The sequence below is a fragment of the Ptychodera flava genome, chromosome 20, assembly GCF_041260155.1.
Source record: "Ptychodera flava strain L36383 chromosome 20, AS_Pfla_20210202, whole genome shotgun sequence".
Classification (NCBI taxonomy): Eukaryota; Metazoa; Hemichordata; class Enteropneusta; family Ptychoderidae; genus Ptychodera; species Ptychodera flava.
The window spans coordinates 14,102,131-14,127,910 of NC_091947.1; the positions used below are offsets into that span (position 1 = coordinate 14,102,131).

At 37.1% G+C, this 25,780-nt stretch overlaps 2 protein-coding genes across 2 annotated transcripts in view; one reads left to right on the forward strand and one right to left on the reverse strand.

Moving 5' to 3' along the window:
• LOC139120101 (docking protein 1-like) lies at window positions 1–22,702 on the forward strand. The gene is made up of 3 exons (XM_070684189.1): window positions 1–201; window positions 12,519–12,930; window positions 16,983–22,702. The coding sequence occupies exons 1-3, from the start codon at window positions 145–147 to the stop codon at window positions 18,212–18,214; spliced, it is 1,701 nt and encodes a 566-aa protein (XP_070540290.1). The 5' UTR covers window positions 1–144; the 3' UTR covers window positions 18,215–22,702.
• The window catches only part of LOC139120102 (coiled-coil domain-containing protein 172-like), an 8,611-nt gene continuing 4,819 nt past the window's right edge, over window positions 21,989–25,780 (reverse strand). The window contains exons 7-9 of the mRNA XM_070684190.1: window positions 24,491–24,653; window positions 23,696–23,898; window positions 21,989–23,243 (exon numbers count right to left, since the gene is read on the reverse strand). Of these exons, the coding sequence (XP_070540291.1) occupies window positions 23,201–23,243; window positions 23,696–23,898; window positions 24,491–24,653 (409 nt within the window). The 3' untranslated portion in view covers window positions 21,989–23,200. The remainder of the gene's footprint in view (window positions 23,244–23,695; window positions 23,899–24,490; window positions 24,654–25,780) is intronic.

Below are 25,780 nucleotides of genomic sequence, written 5' to 3' on the forward strand. Positions count from 1 at the left end.
AAGTTGGGAACAAGCAAGCGAAGGCGAGGTTCACTATTCAGTGAGTTGAGAGCGATCGTGAGCTGTGATTGCTTCTGGATGTATGGCGTAAACGCTTTATATACCATTCTGTTCTCTTGACACAGCACCAACAACAAATGCGTCATGGCAGAAGAAACACTGTTTTCTGGCTTTCTGTTCAAGCAAAAGAATAATCTCATGGTAAGAGAATAGTTTATGGAATTCAATATTTCCACGAGTTGTTAAAGTTTTGCGACGCATGTACTTCCGCAATTCTCTGTAAGCTGTGAAAGCCTTCTTCCGGGTTGGCGTTCGCTTATCTTTTCAACGAAATTGACGAAAGTGCTTCATGTCATCTTCAACTAGCGAAGGAATGCATTCTGCTCTTTTCTTAAATGGTCACCAAGAGCACTTCCTTGGACCCTTTCAAATATTTCTATCATTTTTATCTCCCGCACCACCGCTTGGCAAAGTTCCTCCAAACATGTATTGAATCCTGTCGTTGCTGAGGATACGTGCACGAAATGGCGCACGGCACGAGCCGAGCCCTAGGCACTGGAATCGAATTATAGGTCAACACAGGTCACAACACGGATCAAGTCGACAGTTTTATCACCAATTTACTTTAAAAAGAAGGGAAAAATATTTATAAGAAAAGCTTTTCCTCTTTACGCAGTGGACGCTTGTTGTACAACTGAGTATTTCACGAACCATTTTTAAGTGCGCGCGTATTCCCCCAAGCATGGATGTAATGCCCCAAGCTTGCAAGGAACCAGTTGCCAAAGGCACACAACAGATGGAGTTTTACATCTATACACAATGTACTATGTTTCCAGAACTACACAACCTGCCATGTTTAACTTTCCCTCATTAGTAACTTACTTACGCAAGGTTTGGGTGCAAACAGTAATGTTTCAAATGTGAAATTACAAAAACCATTATTAATGAAAACTTTACAATGTAAATATGTGAATAATTACGATTGCAATGGGGTTTTTAAGTTTTCTGATATTTTTTGAACACGTGTAACCTACATGTTGACATGCATTCCAACTCCTACATATTTCATCCTTTCTGAAGTATAATTTTTGTGGAGAGAAACAGATGCCCAGTGAGGTCGGTCTTGTTTACTCAATTGTAACGGTACTTCCTGGTTCATCAACTATGAAACATGAAGTTCTTCAGCGAAGTCGTGAGGTTGTTGTTGCTATTTAAAACCCATTCAGTCAACCCACTCAAAATATCAAATGAACAAAGCTATCACGTGAAACCTTGCAGTGCAGGGCGAGATACATCCATATCATACTTCTCTGTGCACTGTTATTAAAACTTGAAATCAAGTAAATGAAAGTTGGCAAGAATTGTTGAAATGTTATTGTCGAGATCTGCAACTAAATCCTCAAGGCAAAATTGCACATATAAAGTACATACACAGATATTAATACCCAGTACTTGCACTGAAAATTAATTTGTCTATCATGTACATGCACTTATGGTTCAATGCGCCTTGGGGACAGATATTCGGACTCTCAAATTTTTACAATTCTTTTCTGATCTACCACTGGTTGGTGCTCATTTGAAAGCTCTTTGAGTAAGAACATTTTCTCATCTTAGTTTTTCAAAAATCGAAAATTTTATTTTCCCCGTGTTAACACAGGAGTGGTGGCCATTTTGAATTGCAAAAATCAGTAAATGTTGGGCAGTTTTTTTCTCCAGTACCAAAGTTTGCATGATGACCCTTGATTTTTATTCTTGATTTGGTGAGAGAATGGTTGAATGGTTGAAAGTTTCATTGAGGAAAGTTTGAGCAAAAGTTTGTCTTTCACTTTTGAGGTGCATACCACATTAAACTTATAAAGACCTTTTTAAATGACTACAATGCTTGCAAACAAACATACATACATTTATGCAAGTGTTACTATACACACAAGTTAAACAAGTTATTTGTATCTTGTGTGAAACAATACATCACCATATATGTGATTTAATGATATTGTGTGTCTCATGATAAGTTACTCAATAATGAACAGATATGTGGACGAGTCATAAAATGCCTTTTCCCTAGCTCTTGCATACTGTACATGCACACATTTTCCCACAGACTTTTTAGCTCTCACTCATCTCCTCTATGTACTTCATAATATACATGTATATTATAGCCCAAACATGGGACTTTGTGCCTGAGGGTAGGTGACCATTTGCCCGACATAAAGGAAGGCAAATGGTCTCCTGCCACAAGGGTACATAGTCCCATGTTTCAGCAATAGTGTTTCCATACAAATGACAATCATATGCTTTATTTCCATTTTAGACCAAAATCTGTTGAAAAAAAGAACGATTTTCATCATTAAACGGCGCATTGACACATTTTATTCACTGTTATGCTGTTTATCAATTTTTTTTTCGTATAGTTTTGTTAAAAAGTTAATTCCTATGTAAAACATGTAAGTTTATAATTTTTAATCTCGAAGCAGGCAAGTTGAAAATAGTTCCGGTTCACTTTCAGTCAAGTGATAACTATGCGGCCAGCGGCATCATTGAAGAGTTACCGTTGAATCCCATGAAGCACATGACGTAATAAATCAATTGGAGCTACAGCAAAAATCTGGAGCAATATGTGACGTAGTTATGTGGATATTTTAGTGTGCAAATATATTTGTGTCACTTTTATAAAAATGGCATCTGGATTTGATTCTTGTTGAATGAAGATGTCAATTTCAAAATATGCAAAAGAGCATTTTTAAATGCATGGTAAAAAGAGTAATATGAAAAATGGCGAATTATAAAACAAATGAAGATAATGTAGTGCTGTTATATTACATGTACTTTGATTGTTGCTATGGATTTTTACTGGGAATCCCTTGTTCATTACTGGTGATACTGTAGCTGTGGTTTTACGTTGATGAATGGTTTAAGTTATAACTTGATAATCACATGCATGGAGGGATTTCCATGTTCCATTTTGTTTAAATTTTATTATTTTTCAGCTTGTCAGTTGTTGATTAATTAATGCATTTTAGGTGGTATGGTAGAGTATGTTCTATTTGAAACTGACTGGTTTGACCTACAAATATTTGACATGATGTAAATAGTCAAGTGTGCATCAATGTAATTAGTGTTTTCTGAAAGGGTGGCACCCTGGTAAATTTCACAGGAGTTCCTCAATTTTTACAGGGGTTCCCCTTGCTACATATTTACCCAAGTGACATCAGAGGACAACAGAAATGGTATTTTGGTTCCAAAACTGTCACCCTTCACTGTTGTTCCTAAAACCTGGCAAAAAGTTGTCTATATTAATTAATCAAAATGAGAATTCACTATCATTAATGCTGTCTCATTGGTCTTCATACATATTGTCTCTTTATTACTAGAGAAAGCGTTTGGAGATATTTGAGCACGGCCCCTCAACAAAAACTTTGGCAAATCTATCACATGAAACATTATTATGTCCACTGTGAGTGCACGCGGGCATTTGCTGTCCATACAAAATGAAACCAAATCAATGTGTGACATAAATGGCTACTACTTGTATATGCAATAAAAATGCCAAGCTAAATTATAGATGATGGTTCCTGCATCAGTGTATTTAGCCTTTTCAGATCAAGTCCATCAAAATCGATATCAGAAGATCACACCATCTCTGTCAGATCAAGTCAGTAAAAATCAGCACACTTATGTGTGTCCCAGTAGGACTAGTCAGTGAAAACATTGATTATTTTTTGGGGTCTGCACATTATGGACCTGGTATGTTGTATTTGCGCACACCTCACAACTGAAAGGTTCATACTTTTGCTTATACTTTATTCAAGGAAACACCAAAAGTAATCAAGAATAAATATCAGGGATCACTTTCCAAAGTTTGGGATTAAAGCAACACATAATCAAATTCCCTACCGGTACTTGAAATTCAAAATGGCTGCTTATCCCATGTTAGCTCTATGGGAAAAATGAAATTTTGAATTTTGTATACAGTAACCAGACTGTAAAAAAGCTTTATACTTCATTGGCTTCAGAATGAGTCAACAAGTGCAGCAGACCAGTAAAGGTTGTAATTTGAGTGTCTGAAAAACAATCCCAAGAGACAACCATGGAGGTAGAAGCGAGACATCTCACTCGTACCTCCATTCCTTGGGCAGCACTAGCTGATAGCAACAGATGAAGTCAGCAGAAGAAAGGTTTTACATGTAATATTTCTATGTAACACATGTGAAGGAGAGGTACTGTACCAAAGATGCAAGGTTTATCAAAACTTTAACCACAGTCTCTTCACCCACGGAGGGACTGTGCTTTAACAAAGTTTCAAACCTCTATCAGCTGTAATTTTTGATGTCTTTTCCAATATTATTGTTCTGTTACAAATGGTTCCTTGTTCTACTTCTAAAATCAGGTGGAAAGTGCTAGAAGTCAATATTGCCAGTACAGTGTATGTGTTTGATGGCCTACATGTATCTCATCGTTGACAATTCAATTTTGGTCCAGAAAGGGCATCTAGTTGTCAGAAATGCAGATTCCATAGAGGGTGTTGTATTTGCGAAGCTAAAACTTAGGAGAAGAAAAAGAAGAAGAACGAGCATAATTTAGAACAAAAATGATAAAAAAATATAATTAAAAATTTACTCAACGGCAGGAATAGTCTTCCTGTCAGGGCCATTTGTTGCTGTTAGGTCACAATTTAGTCAAACTACCAAAACAGGTTCCTGTTCCACAAGACGTAAGGCATGGATTTAAGGTGACTTGACCTCATGTCAACCTCAATCTTAAAACACAATATATACCCAAACATTTTGAATTTCACGGAATTGTCCTTTTTAGACACCTTAAAGTGTTTATGCATACACTGGGAATGGTGCTTGTCATGATACTTATCGTGTGTATCACTGTTATCTTCAAGGTCCCAATGCAAAAGTAGATGGAAATTTTCAAAAAGTGGGTGGCTCATTGCACAAGGGTTTCAAGTAGTTAAGTCACGGTGGGCGTCAGAGTTGTTGTTTCAAGAAGCGATTGTAGCAAATTACATTTTGAAAAAAAAAAGTAACTGGTCAGAAAAGGTAAAGTATAGCCAGTTGTGTTTACGACTATTGGCTCTGACTACACTCCTTGGTACCTTGATTTCTGTGCAGCTTTATTCATAAATTAACATTTACAGTTATGCATGACTGAAAATGTCATGATTCATGCCTATGGGTTGAGCATTTTGAACCTTAGTAACCCGCAAAAGAACTTTCGACATATTCACAATGAACGGAATTCGAAGAAAGAGCAGCTCCCTGGTTCATGTATACGGTATGTGATCATGGCAATACCAAATTTTAATAAACACATAATTTCTAAGCAATGAGCAGGCAATAGTTTTTTTATGAGCCACTGTAGATTTAGATTGTTTAGATAACTGGTATTTTTGTGAAAAGTTGTATGCAACCCTATTCAAAGCATTCTAATTCTAGTGGACAGGAAAAAGAAATTACATTTTCTCATCAAGAGAGGAAACAGGAAATGTTTGAGATTTTATGTTATCTCTGGTCAAGGAATAAAGTCTTAATGTCAGGGATTCCGTATTCTGATGTACAGTACACTTGTTCACCATTTTGCTCATTTCCACAGCTAGACATAAACACTTTGTATTTGTGGAAATGCGACCACAAGCCAAATTTTTAAACCAGGGGATCTAGAGTTACATGGATAGGTGTCAAATTTTCCATTTTTTCTCCAAATCAAACATTTGTGATGCATGCCACTGGCATTCACAGTAACCTGTGCAGGGAACTTGATTGACCTGTGTTTATTCATGGACCTGAGAGCCAGTTCGTGGTTCACAGAAGATTTAGAAAATTTCAATGAAGTTACACAGGAGCTGCAACCATGCAGTGAATGAACCCTTTGAGCTCCACTGGTAGAATGATTGGTGCTGATCACATTGACTTCCTTGTTTGTTTAGTACTCATACAGCAAATGTTGCAGATTGGTCAGCACCAAGTTCAGAGAACATAGTCGTCAGGTTCATGTACAATGTATACAGTGCAGTCTCTGGACATGAAAGTGGCTTTTTAGTTGCCATTCCACTTGAAAATCGTGGTACTGTTGAACGATCAAATTACATCGCTGCATATCCTTATCAATGCAGTTTTGACAGAATGAATACAAAATGATTCATGGCATATTTGGGAAGTATGTGAGTAAACAATTGCTCACAAAAATGTTTCTATCTATGACGAAATGAAACAAACAGCCTGAATATACAGAGCAGGCTTTATCAGAACCCACTGTCCATGTACATTCTACCATTTAGGTTTAATGTCCTCCAAACTATTGGGTTGTGGCATTTATTGGGGGGGGGAGGTCAGGGTTGGCTCTGTAGAGTCTATATTTGTTGAATGACAATTTGGTTAAACTGAATTTCTTACATAATTATTTCCTTCTCTTAGCTGTACTGATAGATATCGTGATATTCTGCAGTTGTTTATTAATAGGGCGATGCATATACCTTATGAATCTGCAAAATTCTACATGTCATATCATGTTTCTAGAAACCAATAAGGAAATGTCACTATAAGAATACTGATTTCAAGGAAAAACAGCAACTGATTATTTGGTCATGATATGAAGGCCCACAATGTGCATCCTTGATAAACTGTTCTAGCTCAAAACTGTCATCATGGATACCGTACAACTACATGTGCAAGCTGGTTGTGTCAGCTGGTTTCGAAACCTTTAACAAATCTCAACATCTCGGTTATTTATGAAGTGATGAACTGAATTTTGGCTTATTAAACAGTGTGCCCATTGGATTTTCAACATTTCTGAAGTTAATTTTTGTAAATTTTATAGGAAAATTTTTAGACCTTTTCTTTTGCATCAGGCCTGTACAAGAAGATGTGTGGTGTAAAATTTTCATATGTCAGAACTTCCTTGAGTCAGTGATGCGTAATGTGAGGTCAAAGGGCATGCTAGATAGACGTAACATAGAAATAGCAGGATGTTTTGAATTTCAAGTGTCCATAAATTTTAACTAATGTACTTTTCTAATCCAAAAGCCCGCATTGTGATCCCTAAATTTTATATTATTGATTATGAGTAAGAATGGTCTATAGTTTCTGTAAGGAAAACACAAATAATATTAAATGCTTTCATTTTCTTAATGCATATTACTTTAAAAGTCCAGTCAGTAGCTGTAACTTTTGATGATTTTTCCCGTCTTTTTTGCCCTTGATGATAACGTCAACTACAGTTTCATACTCAACTCCCCAAAACATGGTGAGATACACAGTATTCAGCTTGTCAACTCAGCCAGTATGCTTGTTATTCTGCAGCATTGGTATTGTTAACCAGTGACATCTGGTCAAAACTTAGAATTCAAAAGTAAATGATATCATGCATTCTACATGTATAGCCAATGTGTTGACAAACTAAATAGTTGATGTTTCAACATGCATTTGGGAGTAGAACAAGAACTTAGAATAGACATTCAAATTAAACAAGAATATTGAAAAAATAGAAAGTTTCAACTAATACCCCTTTATTTAAATATTTAGTAAAGAGAGGCAATAACTAAAGACGGTGACTTAAGAACAAAAATGGTATAAAATAAATTCATGTTTTTTATTCACTGCAAACATATCCCTACAATCCCCATCGTACACAATGGAATATTCCTGCTTCGAGAGGGCAGTTTTACTGCAGACACCAACAGAGTCATCTTGACTCAAAATATATTGGGGCTTCAGGTGTACGAGGAATTACTGCAAAAGCAATAATATTTTATGGTCTTACCACTTGTTTATCTCTAAAATAGCAGTTGAAACAAATAATGTCAAGTCTTCATAAATGCTACTTAGAACATGTAGACTACAATCAAACAATTTGCTTATTTTGCTTTTACTTGATATGACAACATGATATGGTATGCTCTTGTTTTTCTGTTCTGAAGTAACCTTATGGTTTATACAGCACAACTTGGACTATTGTATTTCATCTTAGAGATTATTTTTCTCGCTTAGAGCAATTTGCACCATTAACGTGACTTGTAGAGCATAGAATGGTGCAGCTTTGTGAACAATGGGATATTGTGTCACTGCTTTTTACTGATTTCACATAGTTACATTTGTAGCTTCATTTATTATTCAATATTCAACTGATACTGGGTGCATTTGACCGTTTGAGCATATTTCTTCGAGATAAAAAAGAATACATTGATTTTTTTGGTTACATTTTTGCACAAAGTCATTGAGATTCATTAGAACAAAGGAAATATTGCCTGCACTTATTAGATGCTTTGTTGAAAACACCAGTGTCTTACTTAACAAGTCAGTGACAAAGACAAACAGTTTCGCTGCCTTAGAAAAGTTCACATTTGCCCTGTATTTCATTGAAAGAGTTAAAAATTGCCCCTTTTCTTTAACATCAATTGAAAACATGTTCATATCAGTGTTCTAATCAACAATTAATGATAATATAGTGGCTGATTTGCATGACATTACAATTGTTATGTTAATGTTTTCAATCGTTTTACCCAAATAAGTTGCCATTATGCTTTAACGTTTTAAACGTTGAATTTTGGTCAGTGGTATTCTTGCAATTTGAGATAGGGAGTTTGGACATATTCTTACAGCAGAGATTGTACAGTTGTGCAATGTAGTGGCTTGTTCCTCACTTTAATATCATGAATTCATTGATCACCAATAGTGTCAATCAGTATGACAAGACACCTTCGGAGCCAGTAGAGAATTACAATATCCTAAAGATTGTGGCTTAAAACCATTCTTTTTTAACTTATGTGCTTTTTGCCCATAATTTCAATGATGAATATATGGTAGATTGTTGGCGTTAAAATGAGATATACATGTATTAAAAAAAATTGGAGTAGTGGACCCAGTAGAAAGAGTTCTTATATATTGTTGTTTAAGTTGAAGGGGCCTGTTATTCATTGGTACATTGTATACATGTACAGTTTCAAGCTTGACCTTAAATCCCCCCTCCCCGGAGTGGGGTGGCGGTGTTTGTTTCTATTATGTGCCTGCAAACTATGGGTGAGAAAGGTAATCCTGAAAGAGGTTATGATGTGTATTTAATGGTCTATGGTAAATTGAGTGTAGTTTCTTTCGGACAGTACTGTGATAAATTCTACTAGAGTATTCCAGTCATTTTACGTTAGGGTTCCCCTTGGTGTATCAGTATGAGGCCCTCCATTAGAACACTGATCAGTACATGTATATTCATGTTACAGGACAAGATTTTTGCCAAAATTTGGATAAAAACTCAGGCCAGTGAAATGTAATGTCCATTTTGTCCAAAATTTAAAAAAAATTATTGAAAAATTCATAAAAATTGGTGAAATGTTGCACTAAAATTTTTGTGGAAAAGATTACAGCACTCAAAGGGTAAAACCATTCACCTGCATTGTACATACTCTTAGTCATACCTTGGCGAAAAGACGTGACGTTTCAAAAACATCCATTTGTGTTTTTTTAATTGTTTCCAGAAATTCTATGAAAGTTTGTACATATGCGTGTAGTCTCCATGCTTATGCAGTGTACTGTGCTATATCTACTGATGTTAATGTGATAACAACATAAGTATTTTTTTTTGTGCACAAAAATGACTCTGTATGCTTGTTGGGCCTGAGTTGCTAAGAGGATATTCGATAATAGCCCATGTGATGCCGTGATTATTTGCTAACACAGTGAGTCGTGATGTGCTATATAATAAATCGTTCTTCCTTGTTCATGTATCTGCAGTTATCAGCAGGTGACAGGTTTCGGTCTCAGCTTATCTATAAATATCATTACAGTTAGGTGCAGTGTTTTTTGTGAAGCTTTTACACATGCACATGTACCTAGGCTGTGCAATTTCAAAAGACTGATCGATCAGTACCAACAGGTTGTGAAGTTGTTTAAGAGATGGTTGACATGCACAGTAAGTGCCAGGTAAAAAAAAACTGCAGCATATACCACACCCTGTTCTACCTCCTTTTCAGATCATAGTTGTTTTGGTAAAAATACTCTTTGCTCTGGTTGAAACGGAAAATATCGAGCTTGCTGTAGTTGACATAAAAGCCCCAGTCTTTCTCTTACTACCGTTGTAGTTTCAACCGATAGATGCAGTTATTACAACACAAATCCTGATGACACTGCATTGAGAGTTAAGATATACGTGACCTAGATGTCAGGCATGTAAAACAGGAAAAAGAAGTTGGGAAAACCCCAGTGCAAATAGACATGAATACTTTTTATCTGACAGCTTCTATGCCATAAATTGGATTAGAAGAATGCCTATATGGTGCTCTACTGAAAAGCCTTGATGTGGACAGGAAATAATCCATTTCTAGCACCATTTGTAGAAGGTTTCAATTGACCCTCTGCAACATGCCAAAAATACGAGAATTTCAAGTGAAACTATCCAATGCATGGTTTTGATATTTCAAAAATACAGATGCATATACTCGGGCTGTTGATGGACTTAAATAGTTAAACATATTTTATGGAATGGAAATTTCGAAAGTCGCGTGATTTTAGGTGTTTAAAAATACAGCGTACGTGATTTTAAGTGTTTAAAGATACTGCACACTTTCAAATGTAATTCATACTGGTAACTTTGTACTGTAACAATCTGAAGCCAAAAAGAAATTTTTTTCCACTGTTTTCTACAGTTATTCTACACACCAAAGCATGTTAGGATGTAAGTAGTATTTAACTTGTCAACTCAGCCTGTACATGTGCAAACTTCATTGTTATTATTGACAAGTGAATTCTGGTCAGGGGTAGAATTTGAAAACACATGATAACTGCATTTTACACATACATGTAACATGTATAGACACTGTTTACAAGCTAAAACGTTGGTATTTCAGTATGCTGTGAGGAGTAGAACAAGAACGTGCAATTGACATACACAACATAAAATGGCGGAAAAAATCCTCAAAAATCACAGTTTATACTAGCCCCTTTGTGTTATTTGACCAAGTTGCTGACATCCGATGGGCAAAGTTTTCTAGGTCACCATTGCGTGTCAGCTGATTGTTTCAGCTGATAAAAGATTTGGCCTAACACCGTCAGTTGAAAATCATAGGTAATGAAAACTAATATTTAAAGATCCAAGGCACCGTTGCAGAGATCTGACATAAAAATGTAATATGTGATTAAATTTCGCAACACTCATGAATAGTTGACATCCAGTGTTTTTACATTTTACCCACATGGTTTGGCCCAAACCCTTGGTCCGGTTATTAATGGCGATTGTGGACTTTTTTACAGAGAATCGGGATGAACAGGTGAAAGTCCAATGAGCGATATAGGAAGCTCACATCCCATGTTGATAAATCTAGTTCTTGGTTATACAATGTACTTTTAATTTTTCAACCAAATACGGGTACATAATGACACCCTGGTTTTAAAGTCTGTATTTAGACTTAAATGCAATATTTGTAAATGTCAGCACTGGACATTGTAATGCACTCACACCTGCACAGATGTACATAGAAGATTTGTGGACATCATGTTCTGTATTAATGGCATGTGTGCAAAACAACAAGCAACATTTAGAAACTGTCTACAGGTGTCATAGCATTTTGTCGAGGTTGGGAAGTCAACAGGTGTACATGCAAGTGGGGTTTACAACACATTTTCCAAGTTTCCCATTGTTCCGATACTTCAACATGATAGCTCCTTATGCGACCTGTACTGACCTTACATCCTGGAATGTTTTGTTGGCATGAATTAAAGGTATACTGTCACCTGTTCCAATTTTGCCACAGTTACCATGGAAAGAGAAAATCTAACCAATCACAGATTTTTAGCGGGTGGCCGCTTTTTAAAAACAGCGCCCTCACGTGGGCACTATGATTTTGAATACCAAGGAACATCCCTTTGACCATATATGGGCATATTTAGATTACTGGTGACTGTATACCTTTAACAGCCAGCCATGTAAACCATCTTGTACTGTGTTGCTGATTTAACCCTAAGCCTGCCAGACAATATAACTTTTTCAGGTGCCAAGTCAGTAAAAGCGGTATTAAGCCAAATCTATATGTATTTTCACATTACTTGGCATGGCATGTTACAGCAGCTGTAGTCGGTAAAAATCACAGTAGCTACAATACTCAGGGGCCTTGAAATATTAAATTTTATGTGAAAACGTAACATTTAGACAAGTCATGCCTCATTGGTTTTAACCAACTTGACCTGATGATGACATTTCAACATTGGCAAAATAAGGGTGAACTGGTCAGCAAAAGTTTGGCATTTCTTTCATGTCAGAATTGTGAATTTTGGATCATCCTAACACCATTCCGGTACATGCCTGCAAAAATACCAGGGAGTACTGTATGGTTATGCTAGGGTCATAAATGGACATGTGAAAAATATTCTGTTACATTCAGGGAGTACAAAAATATTCTTTCTTAATCTGAGAAGATACCAGCATGCTTTCTTGATATGAATTTTGATCCATGAGATCTGCAATAACTCCTAGTGTGATAAAAATTTATACTGATACGCTGTTTATCCATTATTTGTCTTCAACAGAGAACCTGGCAAAGGAAATGGTCTGTTCTGTCGCTCTCCCCGGATGACGGAAAGGCAGCCCTCTATATGTACGACAACAAAGAAAGCAAAGAAGGGACTGTGAACAAGAAAACCCTCTCTGTAGATCAGAGCTCGCACATTGAAATTGTTAAAAACAGGACCAAGGATCACTACTTTGAGATTACAACTGATGCCAAGACACAGGGTTTTGCTGCAGAGAATAAACATGAACTTGAGCGATGGGTGGCTCACTTGAGACATGTAGCCAGTGGAGGTGCGAAAAGACCTGTGTCAGAGCAACCGTCTGAATTCAACCATCCTAGCCGCGAGCTGAATCTAAGAAACTCTGTGACTTCCGCACCGTCTACAAAGTATACTGGGCAAGAAAATGTGGCATACAGTTCATATGAAAGTAAGGGCAATTTATAATTTATTTTATTTTTCTAAGATGCCTGTTTCCAACACAACTAAATACTAATGTGATGAAACGAGTGAGTTTACAAAGTTTGAAATTTAAAGTGGCACTCCAACTTGCTAACATTTTTAAAACACATTTTTTAAATGCCAACTGTTGATATTTGACATGGCGACTGTGCGCGGATTTCGAGATATCGATAAAAACATTTCATTTCCCGAGCGTATTTTTCACAGCCCTAAGTTTAACGATCATTTTCCGATATGACCCGAAATCCCCCGAAGGTTTGTTGTTGTGCTGAATGACGATATGCTAGGGGGGTCCATAATAAGTTCGAATGACGCAAATTTACCTCCCAGCCACTGTGAAGAGTTTATATACAGGATTATGCCTTGATCTCAGATAAGTTTATTTAAACTTCTGCTTAGTTTTTGTCGTTTTCATTAGGGCCGTTCACATTAGCCAAAAAAGACTAGGCCCTTGTCCTAGCCAGGTTCGTGGCCGACCAAAAAAACAGGTGTGAACGGTTCTGGCCGGCCACTGTCCGGACAATTTCTGTCCTAGTCGAGAGGGGTGGTTTGTGGCCGACCCAGGTCTCTGGCCGAGCAGTAAACAGCGTATGTGAACGCGTTTTGTCCGACTCAGGTCCCAGTTGACGCCCTCTGTAGTTGACATGCAGTGTAGTCTTTGACCTATTCGACGATTCAGTATCATTTTAGACATGGCGAGTCGAGGAGTCGTCAACTGGGCTACGGAAGAAATCAAGTGTCTTTTAGGCATTTGGAACAAAGATATGGTGAAAAATCTGATGGACGGCACTTCAAGGGTTCGAATCGCCTACAATATCATCTCACAGCGTTTGTAATAAAGGGAAAGCGGCTGCACACATCGCCTACTCTATTTTTTCGTTCTCTGTGTTTGTGTTTGATTTTGTGTGTTTGGCTATTGGTGTAGATATAAGCCATGGCAAGACGTAGCCGTAATCTGGCTGTCGAATGACAGGGTGATCCTTTGACGCTACGTTTCGAAACCAGTGTGTGGTTTCTTCCTCAGTCGCTTTACTTTGGAGATTGCACAGTCGTTTGGTGGGCTATTCAGCTCTGGGACTATTCGCCCCATAGACGAGTGTACAGAAGCGAGGGTTGTTTCTCGCTTCTGTACACTCGTCTATGGGGCGAATAGTCCCAGAGCTGAATAGCCCACGAGGGACTGTGGAGATTGCTTTCCTTAGATTTATGTTTCACTGTTCGTGGTTTAATTATTGTCAGTGTTTTGTTCGTCTAGCAAGGAGGCTAGAATACTTATGTTTGGGTCAGTTTGTTGTGTTTCATTTTGTTCGGTCGTTTCTCTAAGATTGTGTACTTGTGCATTTATGAGTGTGTCGCCAATGTTTGGATTTCTTTCGTAAGCGATGATCGGTTTCATCGTGAATAAATTATTTAGTGTTTGGTCTTTTTCTATTTCTTCCCAGTTCTTCAGGAGTGCTTGTTTGATGTCTTTTGTTTTGATGTGTGGACTATATTTGGTAGCAAATATCAATTTATTTGTGTTGTTGTTGTGCGTTTGTTTGTGATTTAAATGTGTTCTTCGTGTAGCGTAATTTGTTTCCGCATTGATGTTTGATATTTCTTGTTGTGGATATTCTCGCAGTAGTAGCTTTTCATTTTATGTTTTGACTTTGTTGTTGAAGTCTTCTTCATTGTTACATGTCCTCATGTACCTTAATGTTTCGCCTTTGATTAGGCCCTTGAAGGTTGATTTTGGATGACATGATTTTCTATGTAGGAACTGGAATGTATCTGATGAATGTATTTTGACCTGTATAACGTCAAAGGTCGGCAGGACGCTACCAAACGATCTAGGCTAGGACAGCGTTGAACGTAATGTGAACGCGGACAAAAGATTAGCTTATCTTCTCACATTCTGCCGGATTAGTTCTGGCCGGCCCTGGGCCTAGATGTGAACCCCATAATTATTCTCAATCAGTTGTATTATACTTTTAACCAATACCACATAGATATCAGTTTGTCGTCAGCCAGTGCTGGGACAGCCTGTCAGCCGAAACTAATTCCTTTTCATAAAAATGTTTCCGATTTGAATATGCAAGAAAATTTACAGGTCAGATTTATATCACTGATATCATCTCCTACTGCGTCAAGGTAGTTTTTGCCATATTCAGTTTCAAAATGTTGAAATCCTGCTGTTAAATGCCCATCGCCACTGTATTGTATTGCATTGCCGACTCGAGTCGGCTATCCGCCGTGCAGTGTGAAGATGCGTTATAATTAGGTGTGCCGACCGCAATTATCCAGGGTATTTCTGTGATGAAATGTTGTTTTTTTTCAAGTCAAATGTACTCAAAATATTTACAGTTTTCCTGTAGAAAGGATTAATCTGTGTGCGACCAGAATTGAGTCACAGACCAAATTCACTGGCATAGCCAAAACTTACTAGCAATTATGTACCCCCTCCCCACCCATAAAGGACTCAGGCAAACTTTGCCCTCCATAATGTGCCCTGCTTTGCATTGTACAGTACATGTATGTCATTCCATGTCTGCTTATGTCCAGTATAGACTGGGAGGGTGTTTACTATTGCTAAATACCAGATATTTGTGGACTTGAAAATGTATCAAATCTTTGTTCCAGCTATGTTCTGATTTACTGTGTAAACATTGACTGCATTTGCTTGACCTGGTAAGACTTAACACAGTACAGTAATCTAGTGTCAAGAGGAAGTCCTGAAATTCTGAATGTACAAATTATTGCCCTCATGAGTTTTATTTCTCTTTATATTGTAAAATAAAATATTCCCGGTGCAGCACACTGTGTATTGTGTATGAACGTGAAGTACCTGAAGTTGTTCTTTGACCTTGTGAACAGTAACAACCAACCTTGACAATATGATTTCCAGTTCTCCTTTTTTTCCTTTTAAGTAAACCTTTAACAAGATTAAAGTCCAGGGTTGCTGTGCTAATTTTTGCATATTAGAAATAAATTACCACATGTAAAAAGTGACTTCCATTTTCCGAACCTAAGGGTTTTGTTCACTCCACAACAGGACATTTTACACACCATAAATCTGGCAGGATACAAAGACTTGTTTCCTTGAAGTTGATCCATTTAACACTGTATTCCTAATTTTGTTTCCAGAATAATATAATACTGCTTTCATCTAAAATTACTAAATCAAAGGTGTCGCACACACATGTACAGTACTTCAGTGTCATACCTTGTCAACTACTGCTAACTGCCCTCAAACTTTTAAGATTTCTGAAAACTCCAGCTAGAACTTTGTTACAAGTTAAAAGAGGCATGTCTTAACATTTCTTCGAGTTCCTCACAATACATAGTTGATATATTTCAACACATTTGTCAAGAAGAACGCTCTCAAATCAGTGGGACTGCAACTTGGCTTTAGAGTAGAACATACCTCAGTTTTTTGCAACATTTTCTGATCAGTTTACTTGTATGGATTCATTTAGAAGCTTGTGGAGGAAATGAAGTTTTTTCATATATGTAGCATTATCACAGAATATCCCCATTGCTAAAAGCATTCTGTTGACTGTGAGTTTTATTCTTGATCGTTAAAGAGAATGGTTTTAAAGTTACCGTGACGACAGTTTTGACAAAATGTTGAACACTTTGTTTCTAGGCACATATTACATGTACCTTATTTAATAGAAGGCACTGGCTGCAGGTACATTTTTAACCATGAGTCTGTATGTACCATTTTAGAATGTTGTACACTCTCAATACTGGAATTAATCTTGGTACTGATTTCAAAAATTTTCAAGAGATAAGGCAGCTAGTAAATCTCAATAAGTCCATGATACTGTACAAGTACCGTATGTAGAAATTTTTTTGTATAACGAAATCTACTACAATGCTCACAAGAATAGACCAACTGTTATCAGATTGCAGACTTAGAGTAGCTTTGTCTATCTTGATGTACAGTATCAATTGTGCCATCTGCTGCTGCAATAGCTGCCAGAAATCTTAAAGCTGCTGTTTCTATGACTAATTTCATCTCTTCTTTTTTCATTGCAGAGACTTCTTTCCAAGTCACAATAAAACCTCTAGAAAAGGCATCAGAGTTGAAATTGCATGGTGACTACAAACTGGTTCTAGATTCTGTCAACATTGCTCTCGTGGATCTAGAATCTTCAAAAACCTTACATGTATGGCCTTATAAATATCTAAGAAGGTATGGCAGAGATCGCACCATGTTTTCCTTTGAGGCGGGTCGAAGATGTGATTCTGGACCTGGTGTTTTTGAATTCAGCACCTACGAAGGTAATGACATATTCTTCACTGTTGACAACAGCGTGAGGGAATTAAAGGGCTTGCCGCCAAATCCTAGAGACCCTCCGCCGGGTGAGCCTCCAGGCGGGTACACTCACCCTCAGGCTGTTCCTACAGGGGGTTACACAGGTCTACAGTCACAGACCAGCCACATTTCAACATCACCATCAGGGTCACAGGTTCCCGGTGTACCACCTCAGCGTAGTCTGCCACCAGTACCAGCTGGCCTAGCTGTGCCTACCCAGAGCCCCGACATGAAAGCCAGGCCAGTCAGTCATATTGCTGCAGAATTGGAGCAGTCAGGAGCCTTCAGGCGACAGTCTGATCCAGGTACTAAGAAGAAGCCACCAGTCCCCAGTAAACCAGTGGGCGCTCAGAAAAATATCAAAGGCCCTGACAGCAAAGATATCACATATGCAGAAACTAAAGACAAGCAAGGAGCATGGAAAAACGAAGGCCGCATGACGAATATTCACTTGGAGAGCACTTTCAATCCAGATCAGGAGGACTATGCTGTACCCAAGGGAGCCGCTACCCTAGAAGACACTTATGAAGAAGCTATTCTGGAAGGCAAACCGGCAATGGCGATATTATCTGCAGAATATGACCACCTTGAACTGAACCCAATGAAAAAGAAACAGTCAACACCAGCGTCAGATAATCTGTCTTCACCATATGACACCCTGGAAGGCATAAGCAGCCAAAATGCTGGCCAATTGCAGACGCTGGATGATTACGAAGGGCAGTACGAAACTGTCAGACAGAGTGCGCGAGGTACGATGGATCCCATCGATTTACAACAGGATGAAGAAGGATATTTCACTCATACGAAACTGTCCCAAAGCCAGTCAGTGCCTGCACCCAGCTTTGACATTAGAACTACTGACGATAATCCGTATGATTATGCATCGGTTCATATCACTGGGAACAGACAGGCATTCAATGATGGTTTCAAGACCTATGATGAGATTAAATGATAGCCTGGGGGACATATTCATTTGCTGGTGCTGTCGATGTCTGTCACACTTGAGATCAGTTTCACCAGATGCTGAGAGAGACTACTTTGTGGAAATCATTACCAAGGCAATGTATTAACCCTCTCACGAGGGTGGTTTTGCCCAAAACTATTGTTATCAGTGGTGATTGTGGACCTATGTACTGGGAAATGAGCGGGAGGTGCACAGGTCAAATTTAACCCTTTGAACTCTGATTCATGATAACCTTTGACACAATGTAGAGAGTTTCAGCTAAACAGGGTGCAAAGAGTTAATTACTACTGTGCATGTTAGACTTCAGTAACTTAACAGATTTTAATAGAGAAGCTATCATAAAAGTTGACATCTATGCAAGCATCACTTTTTAGATTCTGTTTATTACTCAGAAGGATGGGTGGGCAATGATTTTGCAAGAATGTTTCTGGTGTTTGAAAATAACCCTATGCATACAGAGGCAATGTTTGCAGCGTTTGAATTCATGAATTATAATCAAATCCTTGGTGCATTTCATTCAGCAAGATTCTTCATTCTGTCTTCTGCTTGTACATCGGAAGGTTGTTTTATAAGTGATTGTGTAAATTTTATACCATGTTTGTTTGACCTAATAGGAGAAGGAAACGTAAAATGTTTCACAGTGCACCACACAATCAGAAGTTCTCAATAGTTGTGAGACCTCTCGTGAGGGTATCTTTTGAAAGAGTTACATATATATGATTTTAATGTATTTGGTTGTGATGTATAGTAGTGCTGAACATACACAATAGGACATGTTATCTGTTTGTTCAGAGTTCATGTACATATGCCACATCAGCTGGTATATTTTAAGAACAACAATCAACTGGAATTATGATGGAGACCTGTCTTTTAACTGTAAAGAATGTGCTAGAACATGTGAATACATTTACTTTGAAAAAGGAGGTACAGGATAGTTTCTCTTTTTATCCACCAAATGATCAAGTATGCAATCCTCTCACGGCAATACAATTTTCACTTTTGTTTACATTTTAATAACCAATTGAAAACCACATTTGTGAAACATTTTTATGAGACATATTACTGCAAAGAGTGTATTTGACGCTGCAATATGATTATTTTACTTAATCACGATTGCAACTTTGTCATAAAATATAGCATCAAGAGTGAGATGTTTTGCCTGCAAACAGAAATTCAGATCACATTTGTGTCAAGTACTTGCATCTAGTGTTGCAGTTTCTGGCAGAATCACTTTACACATGTGAAATTTATGCTTTTTATCTCATAACAAGTACCTTTTTATTATTCCTTTACATATGATTTTGAAAGTATTTTTAAGCAATTCAGACAATATTTTTATTAAGCAGTATCAGTGATAAAAGTGTAATGCCAATTGAAATCCAGTATGTATGGAGCAAATTTTGAAAGTCAAAGACTCTAATTTTTTACAATGTTGTATAGTGTATATATACCATCAGGTTCTGCTTACTGATACAGTAAATAGACCACATGTGGGTTCCAAGTGATTTGATATGAGCTGAATATACCTCACACCATGGGTGAACAAAAATACTCCAAAGCCCCCTCTTCATTTGAACTGCAATTTCCTGGTGACTAATGACATTATTTAAAGATTTACTTCTGAACAGGGTTCAAAGAGTTAAAGCGAAAATTGTTTTCACCTATTCCTTTTTCCAATTTGAAATATTTTAACACTGTTCCTCTACTGTTTAGAACCTATCAAATTCTCTGTCAGTATCTGTTGCATATGGTCAGACAAGTGATGATTAACAATTGAAGTAGTCCTTTGGACCTGTTTCACAGAAAAAGAATACAAGACAATTACAAAAATAGGTTCAGGAGTAGTAGATTACCTTGATTCTAGTTATTTTGGACGTCCAAAATTATTTTTCCCAACACCACTTTTGGATAGTGCACTTTCAGTAAGGTGGCCACACTTACGTAGGTAGTACAGGAAAGAGTAGGTGAAAGATTGGTATGACACTGTAGTTACAACCTCGCACAAGGCTTGCTCAAATTCAGTAAAAACCGATGACATTGACACAGCGTATTATGTTGGAAGACGACCAGTAGTAGTCTGGTTTAACCCTTTCACCACCATGTTTTAGCCCAAATCCATTGTTATCAATGGTGGAAGTGGGACCGTTCAGATTAGGGTTAACAGTTTAAATCCTGTATTTTCTCTTCAAACACACACAAAAAACATTGTCTCTGGTCTTCATAATCATACATTTTTCAGCTAGCTTCTGTCATTGCTGTGTACCTGTATAGTTCATGCCACTTTCTTTCATGGGAAAACCTGGAAATTGCATTAAATCTAGAGGTGAATGTTTTCTAAAATTATGTCATATAATTTCTCAAGGAAAACAAGAAAATGCAGTGTTGAATCCTCTCTTCACTTGCAATACCGATATTTTTGTCAACGTCATCAACAGTCAAGGCAGATGAAATATCTCTGGTTTCTCTTAGAAATTTCAAGTGTGTACTTCAAGCTCTTTGCACTGTATAATTATACCGGTATAATGTATTGATACAATGATAGACCATTTTTTGAAACTCCACAATGATTACATGCCATGAGAAACAATAGTAGCATTGTGATATGCAATTATATAGCCTTCACTTGGCAATATCTCATTGGTGAATACCAGGAAGTTACCTTCAATTGTGGTTCAATATTTGCTTGGCAGTCTCACTTCCTTCATGCTCACTGTATTGTTGTTTTTCAGTAGTTTAACCCTTTCACCAGCAGAATTTGGAGCACTCCTATTGCTGCAATGGGGTAGGTTGATCCATTATGGGGAACTGGGGGTGAAAGGGGGTCAATTATGAAGACATAAGTTATAGAATATTGAAGTTTCAGTGACTATATTTTTAATGGTAAATTGTACAATGATTGGAGTTATGGATGGTGTGAATGAAAAAAACCCCAAAAAAACGAAACAGCAACAACAAAATTATCAAGGATTCATTTGTAACATAAAGATTGTGAACATAATAGTTTACCCAATATCAGAAGCTTTTAGTTGTAAAATGTCAACCGAACCAATGGCTTTTAGGTTTGTTTCTAGTAATACTGAAAAAATATAGTGAAGAACATACAATGAATATGGTTGTTTTTTTAACTTGAATATATACAACATACTGAGAATGGCAAGAGTATTAATTGTGTATTGAGTAGATTTTATAATGTGCATATTAAGGCATTATGTTTAAGTTGTGACAGGCAGATTGTGTACATGTATAGTTTTACATTGGAGAACCAGGTTTGCAAATCTGCTAAAAACTTGATACATTTATTTTTTGATGGTACAGACTGACATGTACTTGAATTATTACTGTACATAGCGACACAGATATCATCAGACAGATCAAGTGAAATTTTGAAATCAAGGACACATGCAGTTGTAGGCAGAAACTGAGTACAGTGGTATAAACAACATGTATTGATTAATTCTTACATCTAGGGTTACTGTGTAGACTGATCAAAATGTACTGGTGACAGTCCAACTGGTGGGATTCTTTTTTTGTAATACCGTGCAGGCACGTTATAAAATGATTTACCAAGAAATAGGTAATGGGTTGACCCATTATAGGTTCATAAGTAAATAGGTGTTGTTATGCAGTGTCTTAGAGTAGTACAGATCTGTTTTATTTAAAGGTATACTGTCACCTGTTCCAATTTTGCCACTTACCATGGAAAGAGAAAAACCAATCACAGATTTTAAGCAGATGGCCGCTTTTTTAAAAACAGTGCCCTCACATGGGCATTTTGAATACCAAGGAATGCCGCCCCTTTGACCACGTATGCGCATATTTAAATTACAAGTGACTGTATACCTTTAAAGGTAGAATGCACCTCAGCCAGTCTGGGACAGATATTCGGACTCAAATTTTTTCAAATTTATTCTTTTTATTCTTGATTTTGAAAGAGAATGGTTTACAGTTTACTTGAGGAAAGCTTGAGTAAAAGTTTAAGTTTTACTCTTTCGAGGTGCATACTACCTTTAGCAGTCTCTCTCATGTTAAGCTTTTTGCATTTATGGTACATTGAAGAAACTTAGACAATTCAAGGGTACTACTCAGTGGTGGTATTAATCTTTGGAATAATTCTTATTATTTTCAGTGAGGTTCACTGGTACAAATTTAGTATTATAGACTTTTCAAGGAAGGATCTCTTTTTACAGACTATATAATGAAAACAAATTTGTCCTTAAGTGAAAATTGAACAAATGTGATCCTATTTGGAATGCTGATGAAGATATATTTTGATCAGGATTGTATGTAACACTTAATGAGAGCATGGTAATGGCGACAATAACAGCTTTATATCTTATTGATTTTTTGAATGTACAGAAAATAATTCCATTTTCGCTACTCTTTTTATAAAACCACTGACACATGTAATAAATGGTATCAGATGTTTGTTAACCTGAATATTTTTGAGAAAATAAAAATAATTCTTGAAAAGCTTTATCATGAGGCTAGGTCTAGTCTCTCAGCGTACACTTTTTGACGGTATCTCACTATGCTGATTTAGTGTTGCTGCAAGAGTATAGGTTGTCACTCATGTGCTCAATGCAGAATGCAAGTCCCATCAAACGATTTCATCACACTTTTTCAATACAAATGAGTTACATCACTGTCTGATCTAACCAATCATTACAAATCTCACTGGGTCAGAGTGAGAAAATGACTCGCCATTTTTTTTACCACAAACTCCCTTATAGTTGCAAGAGCTTGCTTGTCCTATATTTTCATGAACTGAAAGTAAAAAAAGCACCAATGCCTTTGTGAGTTGAGAGTAAAGCAGCTGTTTGTCAACAGAAAACTTGAGGACACACCAGTAACAACCCATGATGGTACATGGGCCATGGCAATATGGATAATATATCAGCCTTGATGAACAAGGCTTCTTGTCTGTTGTAAATATCAGCATGTTCATCACGACCTTCAACCAACACAATTTATTTGCTACTTCTTGAAATGAACTTTCTTGGCTCTTGGGTTCAGGTACCTGAAAATATAGCGGAAGTGTACATGTTATTGCGGGGCATAAAAAACTCAAGGAGTATATTTGGTACTCAACTGACAGCAGGCTCTGAAAAGAAATATGGACCATCAAAGTTTGTACAAACCCACCTCAGTTTAGAGCAACCGATTATTTTTTTGTGATAAGAATAGCAAAAGTTTATTTCATTGCATCATTGTATGCAGGCTGTTTTTAGAAAGAAGAAATAAAACACAAAATGTGATTTTTGAATGACATAGTAAAGGAACAAGTAATATCCCATTAGCATTAGTTTGCATCAAAGAAGTCAGTGACATATATGGTCTGTAGACCAACTCAGAAGCATAATTATAGGTTTCTTGTGTGGCAGCTTTTGTACAGCAAACCTGTACCACTGCCCCCGAGAAAAGGAAAACTGCTAAGACACAAAGCTTGTAACAAGATGAAAATTGTCTTACATGGATTGCAGTACCATATTTGTTGATTTATTTTTGTTGTGTTGGCCTGTATTTCTAGAGATAGCATTTTGCTGTCTTTCAGATTTTCTTCCGCCTGTACTTTTAGTCATAGGCTCCCCAGCTTCTGAACATGACTGCTCATCAACTGAGGAGTTATGTTCTGTCTGGTAGGGGTTTACCCGAGCTGATCTGCTATGAACTGTCTGAAATATTAAATGAGGCACCAAGGAATGACAACAATGTGCTGCTTTATAGTTGCAATGGTTAAAATCTGTTAAAAATTGCCCTCAGTGAGCTGATCATCTAGTGTTTCATGATAAAGTCACATATAACCTTTGAGGTCAATGACATGATTACGAATTCCGACTAACCATTAATGTGATAGAGTATCACTGTATGCAATGAACTGGAAAGCACTGTGCAGAGTTTTGTAAAGAATTACAGCAACAAAATTGATAATACAGCTTTATCTTAATTTCAAAGATCAAAGAGCGAGGACTTGGTCAAGTAAACGAGAATACTATCTAGCAAATGTCCTAAAATGTTGTCAATGTTATATATACCAATATACCAATACTGAGTAGATTTACTGAATCTGCAAAGTTGTAGACAAAACTAGAGCACTTATAACTGATGCCTTGTGGATTGTGGCGCCTTTGTTTAAGTGTTTGGAGTCATGAATTTCAAAATGTTATTATGCGCACACGTATTTCCCCAAGGGGCAATTTAGATTCAAAAGATTGACCAAAATGATTATGCAGTTTTACATAAGTGAAAGATTTGGTTTGTTTTTACCTGTCTTTTATTTGAGGTGTGCTGACTTGATTGTGGTTGTTGCAGTGATCTGTTGAGTTGTTTCTGCCATTGTTTTTGTTGTAGCTGTTGGAGCTCTAACCTGTACACCTCACACATTCCTTCCATGGAGTCTGACTTGCAGGACTCTAATTCCATTTGTAATCTGCAAGAAGATAAAAATCGTAACAACATTCTGATTTTGGTATCTATCTTCTATAGATGAGCTAATGAACAATTTAAATAAATTGTACTATCAATAAAGTTGCAAGTAAATAGGCAGTTGTCGTTATTCATTGAAGCAGTGCGGATGATGAATTCTCGCTGTGCTATCACAACAAAGCTAAATACTAAATATTTGTCAGGAGTCTTTTTGTAAATTCAACATTGAAGTGTTTTATATGATATCGTAATTTTCTGTAAAAACCAGCAATTAATTTTTGCCCATAGAAAAACGAGAGAATGACAAGTATTTGGTCATTTGATTTTCATATATGTATTTATGTAAATTCAGTAGTTCTCTTGTCAGTTTGACTGTCTGACTTTAATCTTATTAAAATGTAATGGACATATTGACAGCGATTTAGTTCAGTCTACCATTGAGAGTCATGCAATTAATTAAATCAATGTGTATCCAGAGGATTGATGTACGTTGTTCGTAGAAAATTTGAGACAGGTTTGGCTCAATGTGAGAACTACATCATTAACACAGTCCATACACCCACAGGCGTACGGAATGTTTCGTAGATCGTCGTCGGATGGTAAGTGACTGACACTGTGAGGCCGAAGGCCGAACCTCGGTACCGCGTATAATATTCCCAAGGTATGACGCGGAAAAATCGACCGGTGGCCCAAAACAAACGAAATAAAGCATCTACCTCAAAAAAATCACATCGACCGGTCGGAAATACCTTCAAACTTTCTAATCTTTACTCTGGTTACAGCATTTCTTTCAAATCTGCCAGTTATGGGCGATAATTAACTGTCCGGCGAGTACTCGCACTTGCATTGCCGCTTCGCCATTTTGAATAGCTTTTTTACTCCCGAAAGCCTTTGCAAGTGGACGAGTGACCCCGTGACCCCACAACCACTAAATTCAACCGTTAACCGTTAGGTAAATTTTATACTGTCAGTGAATACAACTTCAGCTATCTGGCAACAAGGCAATCAACGCAAACCATGGGAAAGTTTATGCTTGTGAATCCCGCCATCTGACATTTGTAAACAAACTCTTCACAGGGTCACTCGTCCACTCGCAAAGGCTTTCGGGAGTAAAAAAGCTATTCAAAATGG